Genomic DNA, 22355 nt, shown 5'->3' on the forward strand with positions numbered 1-22355 from the left:
TGAGGATCATTCACTGCTGTCCCTGTCCTGCCGCTCTCGTCTTTTGGCCCATGTCAGGTGGACTGCGCATGCGTGACGGCCGAGCACTGCGTCATCGCGTAGATTCAGCGCGTCTCCATAGAAACGACGCTGACGGGAGGCCGCACAGTGCGCCCCCTGCAGGAGCAGAGGGAGTACTGCACAGTGCGCCCCCTGCAGGAGCAGAGGGAGTACTGCAGTGTGAGGTTTGGTTCAGTGAAAAAGTGAACACTGCCACGAGTTTATATTTATATTTATATTTATATTTATATTTATATTTATATTTATATTTATATTTATATTTATATTTATATTTATATTTATATTTATATTTATTTACAGCGTCACGTGAAGCAGCATTAAGCAAAGAAACACTGAGACACACAACACACAGGTATACAAACACACACAAACACACACAAACACACACAAACACACACAAACACACACAAACACACACAAACACACACAAACACACACAAACACACACAAACACAGAAACACACACAAACATCACACACAGTGTGTGTGTGTGTGTGTGTGATGTCACAGTCTGCACACACACGTGTCACATGTATCTGTCCTGCGCGTGCACACAGTCACACACACAATTTTTAACAACCGAATCTTTTTCTTTCTAATTCTTCTGCATTTTTATAGAAATGAAACAGAAGCGGAGGAGGCGCCACGAGGGACAGATCTGTGCAAAAACAACAACAACAACAACAACAACAACAACAACAACAACAGTTAGATTTACATTTTTATTTTATTTTTTATTGTAGAGCAACATTTTATTTAAAGTTTCATAATCCCACAGTTTGAGTCAGTTTAAACACTGAGTCTCTGTGATCAGTTTGTAGATTAAATGTTGGATTTTGTCTTATAAATAAATATAAAAGAGCCGGTCTGCTGAACGGCTCTTTGAAATGAACCGATCCAAAAGATTCAGATCTCTTAAAAGAGCCGAAATCCCATCACTAGTGGGTTACCCCGGGATGAGGGGGTGGGTTACCCCGGGATGAGGGGAGGAAACGGGGGGTGGGGATCCGCCTTTGTCCTCGCCCCAGAAATCAGCGCCAAACCCCGGACACCCGGAGATAAAAGGACTCGGTGGAGGCTCCAGGACACTGACCCCGACACAAACAACACACGAGCCGCGCACAGAGCCGCAGAGAGCCACAGAGAGCCGCAGAGAGCCGCAGAGAGCCGCAGAGCCAGAGGAGACCCCGAGGACCAGACCCCGAGGAGCCCCAGACCCGGAGCCCCAGAACCAGAGGAACAGTGTGCGCCTCTCAGGGTAAGACCAGACGGACCAGACGGACCTGGGCCCCGGGTTTAGGGGCCGGGGGCTGCTCTGTTCCGGTTTAGACACTTTTTTATGGCGTTTAAAACATTTCCGTGGCTTTTCTTGGCTTTAAAATGACCCAAATGTGAGGGATCCCCCCGCGCGTGACAAAAGGAGCGTCTCTTGACTCTGTCCACGTTTATCTCGAGAAAAGCTCAGAACATCAGACTCATTCTGTGGCTTTAGTCTGAAATAAACCCGTCTCCAAACGCGAGTCTGAGGAGCGATGCCAAACAATAGTATTGTTCAGGAGCGCACAGCCCGCCTGCGTCTGCGGCGTTAACGCGTTTTATCCGCGTTTTATCCACTTTTTATCCACTTTTTACGCTCTAATCCGGATAAAGTTGGAGTTTTAAGTTCCACGTGTGGTTGAGGTTCGTGTTTTATGACCAAATCTCTCATTTTATACAGGTTTTAGGAGAATAATTTCAGGTTTTCACGCCAGACTCTCCTAAATCCCTCCTGGAATTTGGGCTGAATCTTTGGATTTTTCTCAAACCCGCAGATTCCAGACGCTCTAAAGTCCAGATTTCGGCCTAAAACTCGTCTCTTTCGTAATATTTCAATTCTTTCAGTCACTCTGCGGTGTTTTTGGTCGGTTTTGTTCGTTAAAGTCGTTGTTTAAACACACTGCTGTCGGGTTAAACGTAACGGAGCGATGACGTCACGCGCTGTGGCTGCAGTTTGCGTCATGCGTCATCAGGCCGCCATCTTGGGTCGGGCCGTAAACAACAACACGTGGAGCCCGAGGGTCTGAAAAAATGAGGAAATAAACTGAATGTAAGGCTGCGAGAACGAGTCTGACCCCCGGGCTGGACAGGGGGGACAGGGGGGACAGGGTCAGGGGGGACAGGGTCAGGGAGAGACAGGGAGGGTCAGGGGGGACAGAGACAGGGGGGGTCAGGGGGGACAGGGTCAGGGGGAGATGGGGAGGGTCAGGGGGAGACAGGGAGAGACAGGGGAGACAGGGAGGGTCAGGGGGAGACGGGGGGGGGGTCAGGGACGGGGGGGTCAGGGGGTCACTGGAGCGAGGGGGAACGGACAACGGGGCTGTTGTCCGGTCGTTTCCGGTCTAAACCCGTCATAGTCTGGAGCACCAAACTGCTGTCCTCTAGTGTGTCCTCTTCTCCTCTAGTGTGTCCTCTTCTCCTCTAGTGTGTCCTCTTCTCCTCTAGTGTGTCCTCTTCTCCTCTAGTGTGTCCTCTCGTCCCCTAGTGTGTCCTCTCGTCTGTCCTCTAGTGTGTCCTCTCGTCTGTCCTCTAGTGTGTCCTCTCGTCTGTCCTCTAGTGTGTCCTCTCGTCCGTCCTCTAGTGTGTCCTCTCGTCCGTCCTCTAGTGTGTCCTCTCGTCCTGACTGACACATAAATCAGGCATGTCCAAACTGTGGCCCGGGGGCTAAATGCGGCCCTCAGACTGTTTTTTTCTTGGCCCATGTTACTTTAAACATTTTACTGCACATTTCTGAAAATCTCCTTCCTGCTCATATCAAATATTTGAAGTGTCCCATTGAGGACGTGGATAAAGGTCTGACGTGTAAAACAGATCTGAAGTGTTCACTGTATCTGTGACGGGTCCGTGGGCCTCGATCGGCCTCAGCTTTGTCTGATTTTATACGTGGCCCTTAATCAGAAAAGTGTGGACACCTTTGGTATAAATAAAACGAGTTTTTAATTGTAGAAGTCGTAAAACCTGTTGCAGTTTCCCTTTTGTAAAGTGTCTCTGAGCTTCACCTCGTCCTTTGTACAGTTTGGTTTTTATATTTTGACATTAATCTGAATCTTCTGCAGGTCGAGGCGTCTCCACACTTTAAAGTCGCAGGTGTTGTGGCTCCTCCCCTTTAAGACTGTGGTTCAGGTCCTTTTCTCATGACGCTGTCCGTGCCGAGTGTCCGTCCGTTGCGACTGTGGTGTTTAAAGTCGACCTGCGGCTCAGGAAACAGCCGTTCACACGAGCTCGTGGAAAGTTCCGTTTGTCTGAGTTTACGAGTCTGGAGGATTTCACACCTGAGAAAACAAAGAGCCTCATTTACATATAAGACTGGGGGGTTTAAACGACGCCCCCTGGAGACGGGAATGTGTCTCCACCCCCCGCCCCTTTAAGGGAAATGTTTAGAATTTAAATCACACGAGCGTTTAAAGGTCCTGTGAACTAAACAAAACAGTTTGTTTCATTCACACGTTTGAGTCACACTTTATTATTACTGTTACATCTACAAACGCTCTGTTCCACCTTGTGATGTCATCAAGTGGTAGTTTTCAAATGAACAGCTCCTTTTACCTTTAGTTCAGTAGTAGATTGGCACTTTCAGGTCTGAATTGATTCTAGTGAAGGTGGAGTTTAAAACACAGTGGAGCACTTCCTGTATCACCACATGATGACATCACAAGGTGGGACAGAGTGTTTTCAGCCCTTGTGTGTTAAACATGTGAGAATGAAACAAAACACAACTCCAGGTCTGTGTGTTTTGTCTTTATTTTAATTTTTTTTTTATAAAGAACGATTCATAAATTTACTCTTTGATCCTGTTAAATTCTGAATCCCAAATTCTTTTTACTGTCCAGATGTTTAAAGCGGCGCTTGACCTTTGACACGTGCGTTTAACACCTCCGCCCTAAAGTCCCGTTCCTGCTCCTCTTCCCGTTTCTGTCCGGTCACTTCCTGTTGACCTCGTGTGAACTTTGTCACCTCTTTTGTGCTGAGTCGACACAAAATGGCGGCGCGTGTCCGGGCGGTTTCCTCAGGGTCAGGAGGTCACTTTAAGCTTTTAAATAAATATGTAAGTCATTTTTAAGTTCAAACCTGACCCGCAGTCGGGAAACTCGACTCTCAGGGCGTGGCTCATGTTTGAGTCGCTTTATGAACTTGTTGCCACGGTGACGAGGTTAAAGTTTACGTCATACACCGCGTCACGACCCCAGAGGACTGAAAGTGTCTGCAGCACAAGAGCAATATAAATAAAATGTATTATTAAAGTTATCCAAATGTGCTTCATACTGCTGTCCTCTGTCCTCAGCCGGACTCCGCCCCCTCTCGGCCTGACTCCGCCCCCTCTCGGCCTGACTCCGCCCCCTCTCAGCCTGACTCCGGCCCCCCTCTCAGCCTGACTCCGGCCCCCCTCTCAGCCTGACTCCGGCCCCCCTCTCAGCCTGACTCCGCCCCCTCTCAGCCTGACTCCGCCCCCCTCTTGTGTCCACAGCCTGACTCCGCCCCCCTCTTGTGTCCACAGCCTGACTCCGCCCCCTCTTGTGTCCACAGCCTGACTCCGCCCCCTCTTGTGTCCACAGCCTGACTCCGCCCCCTCTTGTGTCCACAGCCTGACTCCGCCCCCTCTTGTGTCCACAGCCTGACTCCGCCCCCTCTTGTGTCCACAGCCTGACTCCGCCCCCTCTTGTGTCCACAGCCTGACTCCGCCCCCTCTTGTGTCCACAGCCTGACTCCGCCCCCTCTCAGCCTGACTCCGCCCCCTCTCAGCCTGACTCCGCCCCCTCTCAGCCTGACTCCGCCCCCTCTCAGCCTGACTCCGCCCCCTCTCAGCCTGACTCCGCCCCCTCTCAGCCTGACTCCGCCCCCTCTCAGCCTGACTCCGCCCTCTCTCAGCCTGACTCCGCCCTCTCTCTTGTCTCCACAGCCTGACTCCGCCCCCTCTCAGCCTGACTCCGCCCCCTCTCTCTCGTGTCCACAGCCTGACTCCGCCCCCTCTCAGCCTGACTCCGCCCTCTCCTCAGTATGAGTTGGAGCTTCCTCACTCGTCTCCTGGATGAGATCTCAAACCACTCGACGTTCGTGGGTAAGATCTGGCTGACGCTGCTCATCGTGTTCCGGATCGTTCTGACGGCGGTGGGCGGAGAGTCCATTTACTACGATGAGCAGAGCAAGTTCACCTGTAACACGCACCAGCCGGGGTGTGAGAACGTGTGCTACGACGCCTTCGCCCCGCTGTCACACGTGCGCTTCTGGGCCTTTCAGGTACGAGCCACGAGCCGCACGCCACGAGCCGCACGCCACGAGCCGCACGCCACGAGCCGCACCATAGACTAGACTGTATATAAATGCACATATCTAACCTGCCGCCGTCACGTTCCAAACAGGAAGTGATCATGTTCCACTTCCTGCTCCATCGACTCTGGGTCTGATTCACTTTCTGTGTAAAAACATTAATAACAGACACATCAGGTCCTTCTTTCCTCGAAGTCGATCATTTTAGCGTTAGCGACGGGTTTGATTGACAGCGTTAAACGTTAGAGCGATAAATATAAACTGTGCTCCAGATTAGACGCTGTAACTGCTGCATTTTGGTCGATCTGTCAGTGAGTCCTAAACATTGTAGACTATTGTAGGTTTAACTCATTATATTCAGTTTAGTCTCTTATGAACAGACTGAGTGGAAACGACAGAACTGTCTAATCAAATGTGTCAATGCAACATGTTATGAGGAAACTGAAGTGAAGACAGTTTCATTCAGAGGAAAAGGACCTGATTTGTCTGTTATTAATGTTCAGATCTGGATTTAGAGACACAACAGTGAAATAAAAACCCCAGGATCATGTAGAGGGTTAATACGAACATTTAAGACCAGAATGAGTCTGAAGGACAGAGACAGAGAGAGGACAGAGGGGACACAGAGAGGACACAGAGAGAGGGGACACAGAGAGAGGGGACACAGAGAGAGGGGACACAGAGAGAGGGGACACAGAGAGAGGGGACACAGAGAGAGGGGACACAGAGAGAGGGGACACCGTTTATACAGAAAGAGAATCAGACCCAGAGAGCAGGAAGTGCACCATGATCACTTCCTGTTTGGAACGTGACGGCAGCAGACGTGTCCATTTGTACTGATGTAGAGACGCTTTAGCTTTAGCTTTAGCTTTAGCTTTAGCTCTGTGGTTTGAACTCAACAGTTTGTACCTGAGGCCGTTTCAGTCGGACACAGTTTATTCAAACATCCACTGGAGATTTGTGATTCTTGAGTTTTTGAACCGTGTTTGTTCCTCTGGTTTGGGTCTGACTCTGGACCTCCAGGTGATCATGATAACCACGCCCACCATCATGTACCTGGGCTTCGCCATGCACAAAATCGCCCGGATGGACGACGATGACTACAAGCCCAAAGCGAGGAAGAGGATGCCGATGGTGAGCCGAGGAGCGAACCGCGACTACGAAGAGGCCGAGGACAACGGCGAAGAGGACCCCATGATCCTCGAGGAGATCGAGCCCGAGAAGGAGGTCAAGGAGAAGCCGAGCAAAAAGGTGAGACAAGAGAGAGAGGGAGGGCATCTGACGCTCTGAGGAGGGAGGGCATCTGACGCTCTGAGGAGGGAGGGCATCTGTCTTTTTTTCTAGTTTGTTTCAGATGTTGTGCGTGTGACTCGTTTAAACTGGAGCCGTGGCCCCGCCCCCGGTGCGTCGCTCTATGGCGCCCTGATGTCACGTGTCCTGTTTTGCAGCACGACGGACGCCGCAGGATCAAACGTGACGGTCTGATGCGCGTGTACGTGCTCCACCTGTTGGCGCGCGGCGTCTTCGAGTCGTCCTTCCTGTTTGGGCAGTATATCCTGTACGGCCTGGAGGTGGCGCCGTCGTACGTGTGCACGCGCTCGCCGTGCCCGCACACGGTGGACTGCTTCGTGTCGCGCCCGACGGAAAAGACCATCTTCCTGCTGATCATGTACGCCGTGAGCGCCCTCTGCCTGCTGTTCACGCTCCTGGAGATCCTGCACCTCGGCTTCAGCGGCGTGCGCGACTGTCTCTGCGCGCCGCGCCCCCGACGCCACGACTCCAGCCAACGCTCCTCGCTCTGCCGCCAGCCGTCCGCGCCGCCCGGGTACAACACCGCCACCAAGAAGGGCGGAGCCGGCGGCAAGATGGCGTTCAGGTGAGTGGCCGAGAGCGTTCAGTCCAGATACTCGTGTTCCAGGGAGTCTTCTCTGCTTCAGTCTCTTTGAACTTCAGGGTTTTTGAAACATTCGTCAAACGATGGACGTCCTGCTGCGTCGGACGCTGCGTCCGTCACCTCGTTTGTCCCAGTGTCTGACGTAAATGTCTCCTGTCGTGTTTTTTAGGGATAACTTGGTGGACTCCGGCCGTGAGTCTTTTGGAGATGAATCTTCCGGTCGGGAGTTGGAGCGTTTGAGGCGACACCTGAAGCTCGCGCAGCAGCATCTGGACCTGGCGTACGCCAACGAGGAGCCGAGCCCGACGAGGAGCAGCAGTCCAGAGTCCAACACCACGGCGGTGGAGCAGAACCGGCTGAACTACGCCCAAGAGAAACAGACGGCCAACGCAGACAAGAGTGAGTCTTTATGGCTGAAAAAAGTTTAAATCCAGTTTGTGGGTTTTTTCCATAACATTCCAAACGGGGTTTGTGGATGTGAGTTGTCTCCATGGTGACGACACATTCCTCTTCGTTGGCCACGCCTCTTCACGGTTCCTGTTCAAACTGTAAACAGGTGTTAGCTTCAGCGTGGTTAGCTCCTCCCTTCAGCTCTCAGGCGGTGTCCAGCAGTAATCTGACCGTCTTCACTCTAAAACCTTCTGTCCAGTGACAGATTTGAATATTTACATAGACATGCATGTAGAGCACCCCAGAGTCACTTCAGTTTCACAGAGGTCGTCGTTGTAAACGTCCCGTTCACTCGTGCTTCTTCCAGACTGGTCTGTGTCGTGTTTACAGACACGTGTCCAGTGCGTGTTGTGTGTAAAAGTTTGTCGTGTGAAGCAAACGCACAAAGCTCCGTCTGGGGGCGGGGCCTGTGGAGTCTGGGGGCGGGGCCTGTGGACGACACAACCGAGAAATGGAGGACGAGGGTCTAACCTGGACCAGACATCACTAATGTGGCTAAACTGAAACCCCCGTCTGTCCCCTGTCTGTCCCGTCTGTCCCCCCCGTCCACTTTAAATCTTCATCTTAAATGAGTTGGTTGTGATTTTTTTTCAAACATTTTCTTGTAAAACCAAATGTTTCTCGACTCTTTTCCTCTGGAGTGATTCATGTTTGAGTTTTCTCTGCCATTTTGCCTCTTTTTCTTTTGATAATTTGAGTTTGTTTGTCTCCGCAGGTCTGCACGCGTAGCCCCCCTGACCCTCCCCTTTAAGACTTTTGGACAGAGTCCCCTCGTCTGCCTGAAGGACCCACAGGCATCTCTCAGGGCAGCTAAACCTTTAAACTGTAAAACATGTGAGGAGGTCTGAACGACGGAGTTTTTACATTTTTATTATTTTTATTTTATTTTTAAGCTGTAGATTTAAACGGAGGTACTGGACCGACCGCGCCGCTGTCCACGCTCAAGGCACATGTGTGAACTTTGACCTCTGCAAAAGAAATGAACCCTTTGTCCTACGCCGTCCCAGTGAAAGCTTTTTACTTTGATCCACATTTAAATGTCACCGGACCAGTGCAGAGATTAACTCTGATGCCCCGGACCGCGATGAAATGCTTTTGTTTCCATAACGTCTCGTCTGAAGCCGTCCGCTCTTCAAACTGTCGACCCGACGTCCGCGCTGGTCCAACCGTGTGAGATTTGGACCGAACGATTGTGACGCCCAAACTTAGACTAAACGATGCTTTTTTTTATAATCTCCTCAGATTTGTGAAAGTGAGAGGTCACATGATCAGTCTGTCCCATAAACTCACGGAAATTAGACCAAATCCTCATTTACGTCCCCGTTTGTCCTTTTGCGCGGACGTCCCTGTTTGTCCTTTTGCGTGGACGTCCCCGTTTGTCCTTTTGCGCGGACGTCCCCGTTTGTCCTTTTGCGCGGACGTCCCCGTTTGTCCTTTTGCGTGGACAGCCGTGTGTTAAATGTTTCAAACTGTAGATTGTGGCTCTGACTCGAGTCTTTGTGCAACAGAACCTGGAAGAAGCTTGAACCCGAAACGCTTTAATTAGTTTCATCTCATTTTTACTTTGGTACTTTTTGATACTTTTGTACTTTTTGATACTTTTATACTTTTTGATACTTTTATACTTTTTGATACTTTTTATACCATGAGTTTTTGTATCTGTTTTTAATAAACTTTCAGCAAATGTTAAAACCTGAATCTTGTTTCATTTCCTTTTAGTTCAGTAGATTGTCCAGAGATGAAATGATCCACATGATTCTATAAATGAAGGTGGAGTTTAAAAACACAGTGGAGCACTTCCTGTATCACCACATGATGACATCACAAGGTGGAACAGAGTGTTTTCAGTTTGACATGTTTGAGGACACATCAGAGCAGGTGTCAGGTGGACACTCAGGTTCATGGGCTTCGTTGTGGTGAAGGTCTCCTCCTCCTCTCTGCTCCTCTCTGCTCCTTCCTGCTCCTCTCTGCTCCTGTCAGGAGTACCTAGCTGGAGCCTGGGACAGGGGGTGACGTCCCTCTTGAGCTGGGACGGTCCCAGGGTTGAGTCCTGTGTCCCTGTTGTAGCAGATTAATCCAGATGTGTCCATCACAAACAGAAAACAAAAAAACAAAACACAAAACTTAAAACACTGTAGAGACGGAGTGTGTACGTGTGTGTGAGTGTGTGTGTGGGGGTGGGGGTGTGTGTGTGTGGGGGTGTGTGGGGGTGTGTGGGGGGGTGTGTGGGGGGGGGGTGTGGGGGGGTGTGTGGGGGGGTGTGTGGGGGTGTGTGACGGGGTGTGTGTCCCAAACACAGATGGAAGAAAACTGAAAATGTGTTTACAGAGCACTGCAGTACAACATGTACACACGGTCCAGAGTACTGTGATCTGAATACTCTGAATACTCTGAATGATGGTGCAGTTTTACACGTCCATCACTGACTCCACCCTCACCTCCTCCATCACTGTGTGGTTCACTGGGGCCAGGGACAGAGACTGCAGCACATTGTGCCTCTGCTGAGAAGGTGATGCTGCTCCTTCCATCTCTACAGGACCTGTCTCCAGGACTCGGGGGGAGCAGGCCGTAGAGCAGCTGACACACCCTGGACATGGACTATTTGAGCCACTTCCCTCTGGCAGGAGGCTACGGTCCATTGGGACCAGAACCTCTCGTCATAAGAACAGTTTGTCCCCTCTGCTGTTTGTCTCATGACACTTTATAATATCTGCACTAAACTGGACACTTTAAACACCGGTCACTTTAATAAGTCATGTTTACACTGTTGTTCTGATGCTGCTGTTGTTTATATTTTCTACCTCTAAGTATTTTATTTTATTTTTAAGCATATCTTTATAACTTTGTGCATGTCCTTATTTGTATTCAGTGTTTTATGTTGCACTTTATCACCAAAATAAGTTCCTAGTTTGTGAACTGTTCACTGACGATGGCAATAAAAGTCTAATGATTCTGATTTTGATTCTGATTTTACACAGAGGCACATTTAAATAACAGTGTGTGTGTGAGAAACAACAGGAACTGAGGCACTGTGGACACTGTGGACACTCTGTGGACACTGTGGACACACTGTGGACACTGTGGACACACTGTGGACACTCTGGACACACTGTGGACACACTCTGGACACTCTGTGGACACTGTGGACACACTGTGGACACTGTGGACACTCTGGACACTCTGGACACTGTGGACTCTCCTGCAGTTCCTCTCTCGGCCTCTTAGTGTCGCTCTCGCTGAAGCCTCAAGACCGTGCGTCCTGACGTCACTCACACGAGCGTCGTGACGCATCTGGAAAACGAAGGAGGCAAGATGGCGGCGGCCCGCGGAGCTCACGGTGGAGCCCCGGCCCCTGCACCGGCCCCGGCCCCGGCCCCCGCACATGGACCGGCCCCGGCCCCCGCACATGGACCGGCCGCGGCCCACGTCCCGGGCCCGCGCTGGTTCTTCTCCCGGGAGCAGCTGCATCACACGCCGTCGCGCCGCTTCGGAGTGGAGCCTGACCGGGAGCTGTCCTACCGCCAACAGGCCGCCAACCTCATCCAGGACATGGGCCAAAGGCTCAACGTGTATCCGCCAGAGGGGACCGGGGGACCGGGGGACCGGGGGGACCGGGGGACCCGGGGGACCGGGAGAGAGGACAGGAGAGGACAGGAGAGGACCAGGGACCGGGGGACCGGGGGGACCAGGGACCGGGAGAGAGGACAGGAGAGGACCAGGGACCGGGGGACCGGGGGACCGGGGACTGGGAGAGAGGAGGATGTGATGAAACTTCAGCTTGTGCTTCTACATAATAATGTGTTAAAATGGAGGAGATCAGGATTAACACAACCAGGAGAGAAATACACACAACACACACACTGTCTCACACACACACACACACACACCCCCACACACAGACACACACTCTCTCTCACACACTCACACACACACAGGACTTAAAGCTGCTCCGTGTCACATGACCCTTGACCTCGTCCTGCAGATCTCAGTTGACCATAAACACGGCGATCGTCTACATGCACCGTTTCTACATGCAGCACTCCTTCACCAAGTTCCACCGAAACGTGAGTCCAGAAGAAACACGTCTCCATGGAGATACACCAGCTTAATGCCACACTGGAACATTACAGGCGAAGCAGCAGCATCTCCATGGAGACAGCTTTAAGTAAATACCCCACGAAGTAAATACCTCCTCTTTAATACCCCACGAAGTAAATACCTCCTCTTTAATACCCCACGAAGTAAATACCTCCTCTTTAATACCCCACAGGAGTAAATACCTCCTCTTTAATACCCCACAGAAGTAAATACCTCCTCTTTAATACCCCACAGAAGTAAATACCTCCTCTTTAATACCCCACAGAAGTAAATACCTCCTCTTTAATACCCCACAGGAGTAAATACCTCCTCTTTAATACCCCACAGAAGTAAATACCTCCTCTTTAATACCCCACAGAAGTAAATACCTCCTCTTTAATACCCCACAGGAGTAAATACCTCCTCTTTAATACCCCACAGAAGTAAATGCCTCCTCTTTAATACCCCACAGAGGTAAATACCTCCTCTTTAATACCCCACAGAAGTAAATACCTCCTCTTTAATACCCCACAGAGGTAAATACCTCCTCTTTAATACCCCACAGCTTTACCCCCTGTTTAAATCTGTCGTGGTGTTTTCCAGACGATGGCGCCCACCGTCCTGTTTCTGGCGGCGAAAGTCGAGGAGCAGCCGAGGAAACTGGAGCATGTGATGAAAGTGGCACACGCCTGTCTGAACCCCACAGAGCCCCCGCTGGACACCAAGAGTAATGTGAGCGCCACCGCCGCAGTTTAACCAGGAGAAACAGGAAACGTCTGTGTCGATGTTTTAGCGACTCGTCGACTCACGTAAAGTGAAACTAAACACGACGTCGGCTCAGACTTTGACACGATGATTATCGTTTATTTCTGCATTTGTCGTCTCTGAGGCCCGGACCCCCTGAGGCCCGGACCCCCTGAGGCCCGGACCCCCTGAGGCCGGACCCCCTGAGGCCTGGACCCCCTGAGGCCCGGACCCCCTGAGGCCCGGACCCCCTGAGGCCCGACCCCCTGAGGCCCGACCCTCTGAGGCCCGATCTGAGGGGTGGTGCATAATTTCTCCAGACTGAAACAGTGGAAATTAGGTTCAGGTGTATAATGTGTGTAATCTCTCCTCCCCCCTCTCCCCCTCCTCTCCTCCTCTCCTCCTCTCCTCCTCTCCTCCTCTCTCCTCCTCTCTCCTCCTCTCTCCTCCTCTCTTCCTCTCTCCTCCACTCTCCTCCTCTCTCCCCCTCCTCTCCTCCTCTCTTCCTCTCTCCTCCTCTCCCCCTCCTCTCTCCTCCTCTCTCCTCCTCTCTTCCTCTCTCCTCCTCTCTCCTCTCTCCTCCTCTCTCCTCCTCTCCTCTCTCCTCCTCTCTCCTCCTCTCTCCTCCTCTCTCCTCCTCTCTCCTCCTCTCTCCTCCTCTCTCCTCTCTCCTCCTCTCTCCTCCTCTCTCCTCCTCTCTCCTCCTCCTCTCCTCTCTCCTCCTCTCTCCCCCTCTCCCTCTCTCCCCCTCTCCTCCTCTCTCCTCCTCCTCCTCTCCTCCTCTCTCCTCTCTCCTCCTCTCCTCTCTCCTCCTCCTCTCTCCTCCTCTCTCCTCCTCTCTCCTCCTCTCCTCTCTCCTCCTCTCTCCTCCTCTCCTCCTCTCTCCTCCTCTCTCCTCCTCTCTCCTCCTCTCTCCTCTCTCCTCCTCTCTCCTCCTCTCTCCCCCTCCTCTCTCCTCCTCTCTCCTCCTCTCCCCCTCCTCTCCTCCTCTCTCCTCCTCTCTCCTCCTCTCTTCCTCTCTCCTCCACTCTCCTCCTCTCTCCCCCTCCTCTCCTCCTCTCTTCCTCTCTCCTCCTCTCTCCTCCTCTCTCCTCTCTCCTCCTCTCTCCTCTCTCCTCCTCTCTCCTCCTCTCTCCTCCTCTCTCCTCCTCTCCTCTCTCCTCCTCTCTCCTCCTCTCTCCTCCTCTCTCCTCCTCTCTCCAGGTGTACCTGCAGCAGGCTCAGGAGCTGGTGGTTCTTGAGTCCATTGTGTTACAGACTCTGGGTGAGTTGTGTTTGTGCCTGTGGGGCAGAGGGCGCCCCCTGTGGGGCAGAGGGCGCCCCCTGTGGGGCAGAGGGCGCCCCCTGTGGGGCAGAGGGCGCCCCCTGTGGGGCAGGAGGTGCATTTCTCATTCATTTTTCCCGTGGACTTTAAGGTAAAAAAGAATATTATAATTAAAATGATAAATATTAAATCTCAGGATCATTTCTGAGGAAGATCTGCACTTTAATTTAAATCTGACTAAACTTTATAAACCACTGAGTTAAATTAAAACATTTCACACAATCTTCACTTTAACCTGCAGCATTATGGACATTAGCGCGCGGCGGGCTAGCGCGCGGCGGGCTAGCGCGCGGCGGGCTAGCGCGCGGCGGGCTAGCGCGCGGCGGGCTAGCATCATCATTTCAGTCTAGGGGAAAACTGCATGTAAAATTGTCCTCTGGGCCCGTCTCTGTCTCCACGGAGACGGCGTTTGGTGAAATGTTCCGTCTGTAAATCCCCGTGTCCCATGTGACCTACAGGCTTCGACATCACTATAGACCACCCCCACACCGACGTGGTCAAGTGCACCCAGCTGGTCAGAGGTACTGATGCCCTCCCTGTGTGTCAGATGCCCTCCCCGTGTGTCAGATGCCCTCCCCGTGTGTCAGATGCCCTCCCCGTGTGTCAGATGCCCTCCCCGTGTGTCAGATGCCCTCCCCGTGTGTCAGATGTCCTCCCTGACCCTGTCTCTGTCCTGTATTGTCTCAGATGCCCTCCCTGACCCTGTCTCTGTGCTGTATTGTCTCAGATGCCCTCCCTGACCCTGTCTCTGTGCTGTATTGTCTCAGATGTCCTCCCTGACCCTGTCTCTCTCCACAGCGAGTAAGGACCTGGCGCAGACGTCTTATTTCATGGCTACCAACAGGTGGATACTTTACTGCACTTTCGCCGCACAGTAGCTCCCCCTGCTGTCAACGGGCTGTAGTGCTGCGGCGTGGAGGGCTCCGGGGGGCGGGGGCGTGACACTAGAGGAGGGGCGGGACCGGGACTGGACTGGGCCGGGGGGACTGGACTTTGAGGACTGGCCCGGGGGGACTGGACCTTGAGGACTGGACCTTGAGGACTGGACCTTGAGGACTGGGCCGGGGGGACTGGACCTTGAGGACTGGACCTTGAGGACTGGACCGGGGGGACTGGACCGGGGGGACTGGACCTTGAGGACTGGACCTTGAGGACTGGCCTGGGGGGACTGGACCTTGAGGACTGGCCTGGGGGGACTGGACCTTGAGGACTGGGCCGGGGGGACTGGACCTTGAGGACTGGACCTTGAGGACTGGGCCGGGGGGACTGGACCTTGAGGACTGGGCCGGGGGGACTGGACCTTGAGGACTGGACCTTGAGGACTGGGCCGGGGGGACTGGACTTTGAGGACTGGACCGGGGGGACTGGACCTTGAGGACTGGACCTTGAGGACTGGACCTTGAGGACTGGACCGGGGGGACTGGACCTTGAGGACTGGACCTTGAGGACTGGACCTTGAGGACTGGACCTTGAGGACTGGACCTTGAGGACTGGACCTTGAGGACTGGACCTTGAGGACTGGACCGGGGGGACTGGACCTTGAGGACTGGCCTGGGGGGACTGGACCTTGAGGACTGGACCTTGAGGACTGGACCTTGAGGACTGGACCTTGAGGACTGGGCTGGGGGGACTGGACCTTGAGGACTGGACCTTGAGGACTGGACCTTGAGGACTGGACCGGGGGGACTGGACCTTGAGGACTGGACCTTGAGGACTGGACCGGGGGGACTGGACCTTGAGGACTGGACCTTGAGGACTGGCCTGGGGGGACTGGACCTTGAGGACTGGCCTGGGGGGACTGGACCTTGAGGACTGGACCTTGAGGACTGGGCCGGGGGGACTGGACCTTGAGTTACTCAGGACAAACCTCAGTCATGGACAGAATCAAACCAAATGTAGTTTTGTGTTTGACAGAATGAGACTTTAGGCGGGGCCCCTCCTGCCCCCGGCCCCTGAGCGCCCCCCGCAGGCACAGCGGTGTACTGAGGCCGCGTTGGCGCAGGGCGGACGCAGGTCTATGGTAGTGCTGTCTATGGAAAAGTGCTGTTTTACATAAGTGACTGAGGTAGCCACAGCTAACGTTTGGTGTAGAGTTTTCTCGTGGCTTTTCTCGTGGCTTTTCTCGTGGCTCTGGTGAGTATGAAACATCTACCATGTTTTTAACTTTATTCTGTGTTTGTTCTTGTTTATGTGGAGTAACCTGGACTTTACTTTCAGCCTTTGTCAAATACACATTTATAAACCCGAGTCTTTGGTCCCAGTCGCACGTTTATGTCATTTTGAAGTTTATCGGCTGTAAAAAAAAAAAAGACAAAATCACCTGAACTAAATCTGTCATTTGAATTTTTGGAAAAGTCTCTGGGGGAAACCAAACATTTAAAATTCAACAGCATTAGAGAGGCTAACCAGCTACATGCTAACCAGCTACATGCTAACCAGCTACGTGCTAACCAGCTACATGCTAACCAGCTACATGCTAACCAGCTACGTGCTAACCAGCTACATGTGTGATGGGACAGATGTGTGGGAGGGCATCAGGTGCACTCTCTGCTCGAGCTCCGTCTGTTCACAGCAGAAAGTGAAGAGTTAAACTGACTCTATGTTGACACTTAGAGTTTATATGACTCCAAACTGTTTAGAGTTAATTTAATATTTAACTCCAAATCAAGAGTTGTTTTCACATTGAGAGTGAACTGATGCCTCCTGATTCAGCTCAGGGTTTTATGTTTAATGTGAGAAGAGTCTAAAGAGCAGATTGAGGCGCAGTGTAAAAACACTTAAAACCGTTTAGTTTAAAAGGATGAAACAGATTGAACCTGATCCTCATGACACTCGAGCTCCTGAAGAAACGACGTAATCAGTTTCCATCAAACACAGAACAGAGACGTCTTTAGAAATCACTGAAGAAACAGGAGTGAAATCAGAAACATGAGTCATGTTCATCTGAAACACAGAGTCATGTGACTCAGCGTTACGTCCTGCACCACTCTGTCCTTTAATATTTCACCAACACATTTTTCTTTCAAAGCTTCTGTTAATTTAAAAAAAGTGTTTTATTTTATCTGGAGAAGAAAAAGAACAAACTAGAATAAATAAAGAGATGAACTCGTCTCAGTCTGACGTTTGAGAGCCAGAAATCAGACTCCAGGAAACAGGAAGTGATCATGGACGCACTTCCTGCTCCATCCACTCCATTTCTCTTTCTGTATAAACAGCGCCCCCTCTGTCCTCTCTGTCCTCTCTCTGTCCTCTCTCTGTCCCCTCTGTCCTCTCTGTCCTCTCTCTGTCCTCTCTCTGTCCCCTCTGTCCTCTCTGTCCTCTCTCTGTCCCCTCTGTCCTCTCTGTCCTCTCTCTGTCCCCTCTGTCCCCTCTGTCCTCTCTGTCCTCTCTGTCCTCTCTCTGTCATCTCTCTGTCCCCTCTGTGTCCCCTCTGTCCTCTCTCTATCCCCTCTGTCCTCTCTCTGTCCCCTCTGTGTCCTCTCTCTGTCCCCTCTGTCCTCTCTGTGTCCCCTCTGTCCTCTCTCTGTCCTCTCTGTGTCCCCTCTGTCCTCTCTCTGTCCTCTCTCTGTCCTCTCTCTGTCCCCTCTGTCCTCTCTGTGTCCCCTCTGTCCCCTCTGTGTCCTCTCTCTGTCCTCTCTGTCCTCTCTCTGTCCTCTCTGTCCTCTCTCTGTCCTCTCTCTGTCCCCTCTGTCCTCTCTCTGTCCTCTCTCTGTCCTCTCTCTGTCCTCTCTCTGTCCTCTCTCTGTCCCCTCTGTCCTCTCTCTGTCCTCTCTCTGTCCTCTCTCTGTCCCCTCTGTCCTCTCTGTCCCCTCTGTCCTCTCTCTGTCCTCTCTCTGTCCCCTCTGTCCTCTCTGTGTCTCCTCTGTGTCTCCTCTCTGTCCTCTCTCTGTCCCCTCTGTCCTCTCTGTGTCCCCTCTGTCCCCTCTGTGTCCTCTCTCTGTCCTCTCTGTCCTCTCTCTGTCCCCTCTGTCCTCTCTCTGTCCTCTCTCTGTCCTCTCTGTCCTCTCTCTGTCCCCTCTGTCCTCTCTCTGTCCTCTCTCTGTCCTCTCTGTCCTCTCTGTCCTCTCTCTGTCTCTGTCCTTCAGACTCATTCTGGTCTTAAATGTTCGTATTAACCCTCTACATGATCCTGGGGTTTTTATTTCACTATTGTGTCTGTAAATCCAGATCTGAACATTAATAACAGACAAATCAGGTCCTTCTGTCCCCGAGGTCGCTCCTGTTAGCGTTAGCGACAGGTTTGATTGACAGCGTTGCTAAGCGTCCTCTCTCTGTTAAACCAGAGGTGCAGCTCCAGAAGAGCTGTTACCTTCTTCATCCTCCCTCCTGATTGGCTCTTTGGTTGCTATGATACTCACGGTCAGATTTCTGGCTCCAGATTTGCCGCTGTTACTGTTTGTCTCACTGAGCTTCAGTTGGGGCTTCAGTTGGAGCTGAAGCTGTGGTGTCACTTGTTGATTCTGTGGATGAATCTTGTTCCTTTTTTCTCTGGACCAAATCTGATTTTGTTCAAATTTGTGAAACAATTTTTAATCTTTAACTGTCACTGATGTTGACCTCCCCCCGTCCTCTCTCTTCACCTCCTCTTTCTCCCCATCTGTCTCTCTCCCCCTTTTTACTCCCTCATTTCCCTTCCTCTCCCCCCCCCCCCTCTCCTCCTCCTCCCTCAGCCTCCACCTGACGACGTTCTGCCTGCAGCACCGTCCCACAGTCATAGCGTGTGTGTGTATACACTTGGCCTGTAAATGGTCAAACTGGGAGATCCCTGTGTCCACGGACGGGAAGCACTGGTGGGAATATGTGGACCCCACAGTGACCATTCAGCTGCTGGACGGTGAGGGACGGGACGGGACTGGGGACGGGACGGGACTGGGGACGGGACTGGACTGGGGACGGGACTGGACCGGGGGACTGGACCGGGGACTGGACCGGGGGACTGGACCGGACTGGGGACGGGACCGCGGGACTGTAAATTGAATTATGTAGTCAATCGGTTGTTCTCACAGCTGTTTAACCTTTGACCTGTTTAACCTTTGACCTGTTTAACCTTTGACCTGTTTAACCCCTCCCTCTCCTGTCCCAGAGCTCACTCATGAGTTTCTACAGATTCTGGAGAAAACGCCGAGTCGCCTCAAGAGGATCCGAAACTGGAGGGTGAGACGCCAACGTTACATCATCTCAACCGACGACGTCACGCCCGACCCGCGGCGTCACACCCGACCCGCGGCGTCACACCCGACCCGCGGCGTCACACCCGACCCGCGGCGTCACACCCGACTTTCTCTTTCTTTATTGTTTATTTGTCAGGGCCCATGTACAAATTCATGAAATCTCACAAAAGAAAAGACGATTTGTACCAGATTTAGCTACAGCGACTTTCCATCTGCCCCCGGGCCCCCGGGGTGGGTGCTGGCCCCCCGGGGTGGGTGCTGGCCCCCCGGGGCGGGTGCTGGCCCCCCGGGGCGGGTGCTGGCCCCCCGGGGCGGGTGCTGGCCCCCCGGGGCGGGTGCTGGCCCCCCGGGCCCCGGGGCGGGTGCTGGCCCCCGGGCCCCGGGGCGGGTGCTGGCCCCCGGGCCCCGGGGCGGGTGCTGGCCCCCGGGCGGGTGCTGGCCCCGGGGCCCCGGGGCGGGTGAACAGTTCATCATTAACATTCGCAGTTAAACACAAAATGTCCCCATGGTCAGTCCAGTCCTTTAGTCCAAACAGATTTAAAACTCGTACAGTGCAGGTTTTTGCACCTGTCCACAGGGGGCGCTACAGCGGCGCTTTGTTGTGACGTTTATGGCGACATCGACAGTTTTGTAACACAGAACTCAGTGTTTCTTTATGAAGTGGTTTTAGATGAAAATTGTGATTTAAAATGTGTAAATTATAACAGAGATGAGAACCATATAGACTCATTACGTACGTCACAATAAAAGTTCGTAAAAGTCATTGGGTCAAAGTTCGTCTCTTTTCAGGCGACTCAAGCTGCTAAAAAGCCTCGCGCCGACGGCTCCGCCGCCCCAGACGCCTCCGCTCTCCCTGGGCCTTCTCTGCTGCAGCACCAGCCTCTGCTCCACCGAGAACCGGGGGCTAACACGCTACCTCCAGCCGCGCTAGCTACGACCTCGACGGCTAACGCGCTAGCTCCCGCCGCCTCCTCCGCGCCGGCCGTGCCCTCCACCTCCTCTGCCCCTCACCCCCCCGCAGACTGGCACATCCACCCGCTCCACCCGCCCGGTCTCAGGTCAGAACCGAACACGAGCGGAAAGGACTCCAGTCAGACGCACAAGCTGGACCGCTCCCGAGAGAAGCTAAAGACGGACACGCCAGCGGAGGGGGCGGAGCCTGGCAGCCACAAAGGGAAGGAGAAGAGAGGAGGAGAAAGAGGAGAGAGAGGGGTGGAGAGGAGGGACAAAGAAGGAGATATTAAGAGAGAGAAAAAACATGGCGACAAAGGGAGGCGAGCGAGCGGTCAGAGGGAGGAGCCAAAGCTGAACTTCAGGCCGGAGGGCGGAGCTTCGTCTGACGAGAGCGGCAGAGGTTTGAACCACAGGGGGGCGCCGCTCAGTCCTCTGGGAGACAGCGGGAGTGGCCACGAGAGCGGAGAGAGGGACGGAGGGGGACGGAAGAGGAGTCGCCCGGAGCCAAACCCCAACCCTCACCCCGGCAACCCGCCCCACCCTCAATCCAGCGGCGGGTACAAGAGCGCCAAGGCGTACAGGACCGCCCACAGCCCGGCAGGTGAGGCCCACAGACGCTGTAGGGCGCGTGACGTCCGCCGCGGCGCTCGGCTCCGAACGAGGCTCATCCGGGCTCGCAGTGATGGCGGCTAAATCTGGAGCCGAGTTCTGAGCGCGAGCGTCACGGCAACGAAACGTGATTGGCCGATAGAATGTTGTGACGTCATGTGAAACGCCGCGTGAGTCATTCTAATGTGTGTGTTTCCACGGTGACAGGTGGACTGAGGGCGGCGCACCTCTTCTCTTCCGGCGAGTCTCCGAGGGACGTGGGCGAACACCGGCACTAACGCCTCCGCAGCCTCCTCAAACCTCCAGAACAGACGCCCCGCCAACGTGTCCCCCGCCGTGTCCCCCGACGTGTCCCCGACATGTCCCCTGACGCCCCGACTCCCCCAAATGTGTCCCCCCAATGTCCCCCATCGTCAGCGAGTTCTGCCCTGAGTTTCCTTTTGTGGCTCTTTTGTTTTGGAGCAGAGATGATCTTTGTTTTGTGCCTGGACTCTCGGTTGTGTTCAGATGTTTGGTTTTGGCGTCTTTGCTCCTTCATCTTCATGTTTGAGTTGAAAGGGAGGAGCAGTGTTTACACTTCCACGGGCGTCCTCACGGTGGCGCTGTTGCTGCTTTTTGTGTGTATATAGAGACTTTTCCGGATCATTCCTGGACTCTGAGCGTGCCTTTCCAATGTGCTTTGGAATCATAAAAATAAAGCCATGTTCCAAATGTCCCCAGATCTCAGCCTGGATTTATCTGCCAAGGACTGGACCGGGACTGGACCGAGGACTGGACTGGACCGAGGACTGGACTGGACCGGGACTGGACCTGGACTGGACCAGGACTGGACTGAGGACTGGACCGGGACTGGACCGAGGACTGGACCGGGACTGGACTGGGACTGGACCGGGACTGGACCGGGACTGGACTGGGGACTGGACTGGACCGGGACTGGACCGGGACTGGACCGAGGACTGGACCGGGACTGGACCGAGGACTGGACCGAGGACTGGACCGGGACTGGACCGGGACTGGACCAGGACTGGACTCAGGACTGGCCCGGGACTGCACTGAGGACTGGACCTGGACTGGACCGAGGACTGGACCTGGACTGGACTCAGGACTGGACCGGGACTGGACCGAGGACTGGACTGGACCGAGGACTGGACTGGACCGGGACTGGACCTGGACTGGACCAGGACTGGACTGAGGACTGGACCGGGACTGGACCGAGGACTGGACCGGGACTGGACTGGGACTGGACCGGGACTGGACCGGGACTGGACTGGGGACTGGACTGGACCGGGACTGGACCGGGACTGGACCGAGGACTGGACCGGGACTGGACCGAGGACTGGACCGAGGACTGGACCGGGACTGGACCGGGACTGGACCAGGACTGGACTCAGGACTGGCCCGGGACTGCACTGAGGACTGGACCTGGACTGGACCGAGGACTGGACCTGGACTGGACTCAGGACTGGCCCGGGACTGCACTGAGGACTGGACCTGGACTGGACCGAGGACTGGACCTGGACTGGGACTGGACTGGGACTGGACCGGGACTGGACCGGGACTGGAATGGGGACTGGACCGGGACTGGGACTGGACCGGGACTGGACTCAGGACTGGACTCAGGACTGGACTCAGGACTGGACCGGGACTGCACTGAGGACTGGACCTGGACTGGACCGAGGACTGGACCGAGGACTGGACCGGGACTGGCCCAGACACTAGTTCCGTCCGCACTAATTCACTCCTTCCACCCCGAGGTGAGTGTTTTGCCCAA

General features: G+C 53.6%; 2 protein-coding genes across 3 annotated transcripts; both read left to right on the plus strand.

Moving 5' to 3' along the window:
• Positions 1–1096: 1096 nt before the first annotated feature.
• On the plus strand, positions 1097–9393 carry gjc4b (gap junction protein gamma 4b). 2 transcript variants are annotated; one of them, XM_055230605.1, is made up of 6 exons: positions 1097–1318; positions 4942–5331; positions 6385–6612; positions 6810–7237; positions 7425–7654; positions 8421–9393. In XM_055230605.1, exons 2-6 carry the CDS (start codon positions 5092–5094, stop codon positions 8432–8434), a joined length of 1140 nt encoding a protein of 379 aa, XP_055086580.1. In that variant the 5' UTR covers positions 1097–1318; positions 4942–5091; the 3' UTR covers positions 8435–9393. The 2 variants fall into 2 exon arrangements, with proteins under 2 accessions (XP_055086580.1, XP_033842545.1); XM_033986654.2 differs by having other exon boundaries at positions 1241–1318; positions 5048–5331; positions 8421–8500.
• A 1600-nt stretch (positions 9394–10993) lies between these two features.
• Positions 10994–21293, plus strand: LOC117389054 (cyclin-T2-like). The gene is made up of 10 exons (XM_033986623.2): positions 10994–11274; positions 11688–11769; positions 12386–12514; positions 13730–13790; positions 14309–14371; positions 14649–14694; positions 18521–18684; positions 18934–19004; positions 19811–20576; positions 20792–21293. The coding sequence occupies exons 1-10, from the start codon at positions 11018–11020 to the stop codon at positions 20860–20862; spliced, it is 1710 nt and encodes a 569-aa protein (XP_033842514.1). The 5' UTR covers positions 10994–11017; the 3' UTR covers positions 20863–21293.
• The last annotated feature ends 1062 nt before the right edge of the window (positions 21294–22355 follow it).

This window comes from Periophthalmus magnuspinnatus, chromosome 21 (assembly GCF_009829125.3).
Source record: "Periophthalmus magnuspinnatus isolate fPerMag1 chromosome 21, fPerMag1.2.pri, whole genome shotgun sequence".
NCBI lineage: Eukaryota > Metazoa > Chordata > Actinopteri > Gobiiformes > Gobiidae > Periophthalmus > Periophthalmus magnuspinnatus.

Coding starts and splice junctions, on each gene's coding strand:
- gjc4b (XM_055230605.1), top strand. CDS start 5,092: ATGAGTTGGAGCTTCCTCACTCGTCTCCTGGATGAGATCTCAAACCAC. Junction 5,332..6,384: donor TGCGCTTCTGGGCCTTTCAG/GTACGAGCCACG, acceptor CTGGACCTCCAG/GTGATCATGATAACCACGCC. Junction 7,238..7,424: donor GGCGGCAAGATGGCGTTCAG/GTGAGTGGCCGA, acceptor CGTGTTTTTTAG/GGATAACTTGGTGGACTCCG.
- LOC117389054 (XM_033986623.2), top strand. CDS start 11,018: ATGGCGGCGGCCCGCGGAGCTCACGGTGGAGCCCCGGCCCCTGCACCG. Junction 18,685..18,933: donor GACCATTCAGCTGCTGGACG/GTGAGGGACGGG, acceptor CTCCTGTCCCAG/AGCTCACTCATGAGTTTCTA. Junction 20,577..20,791: donor GACCGCCCACAGCCCGGCAG/GTGAGGCCCACA, acceptor CCACGGTGACAG/GTGGACTGAGGGCGGCGCAC.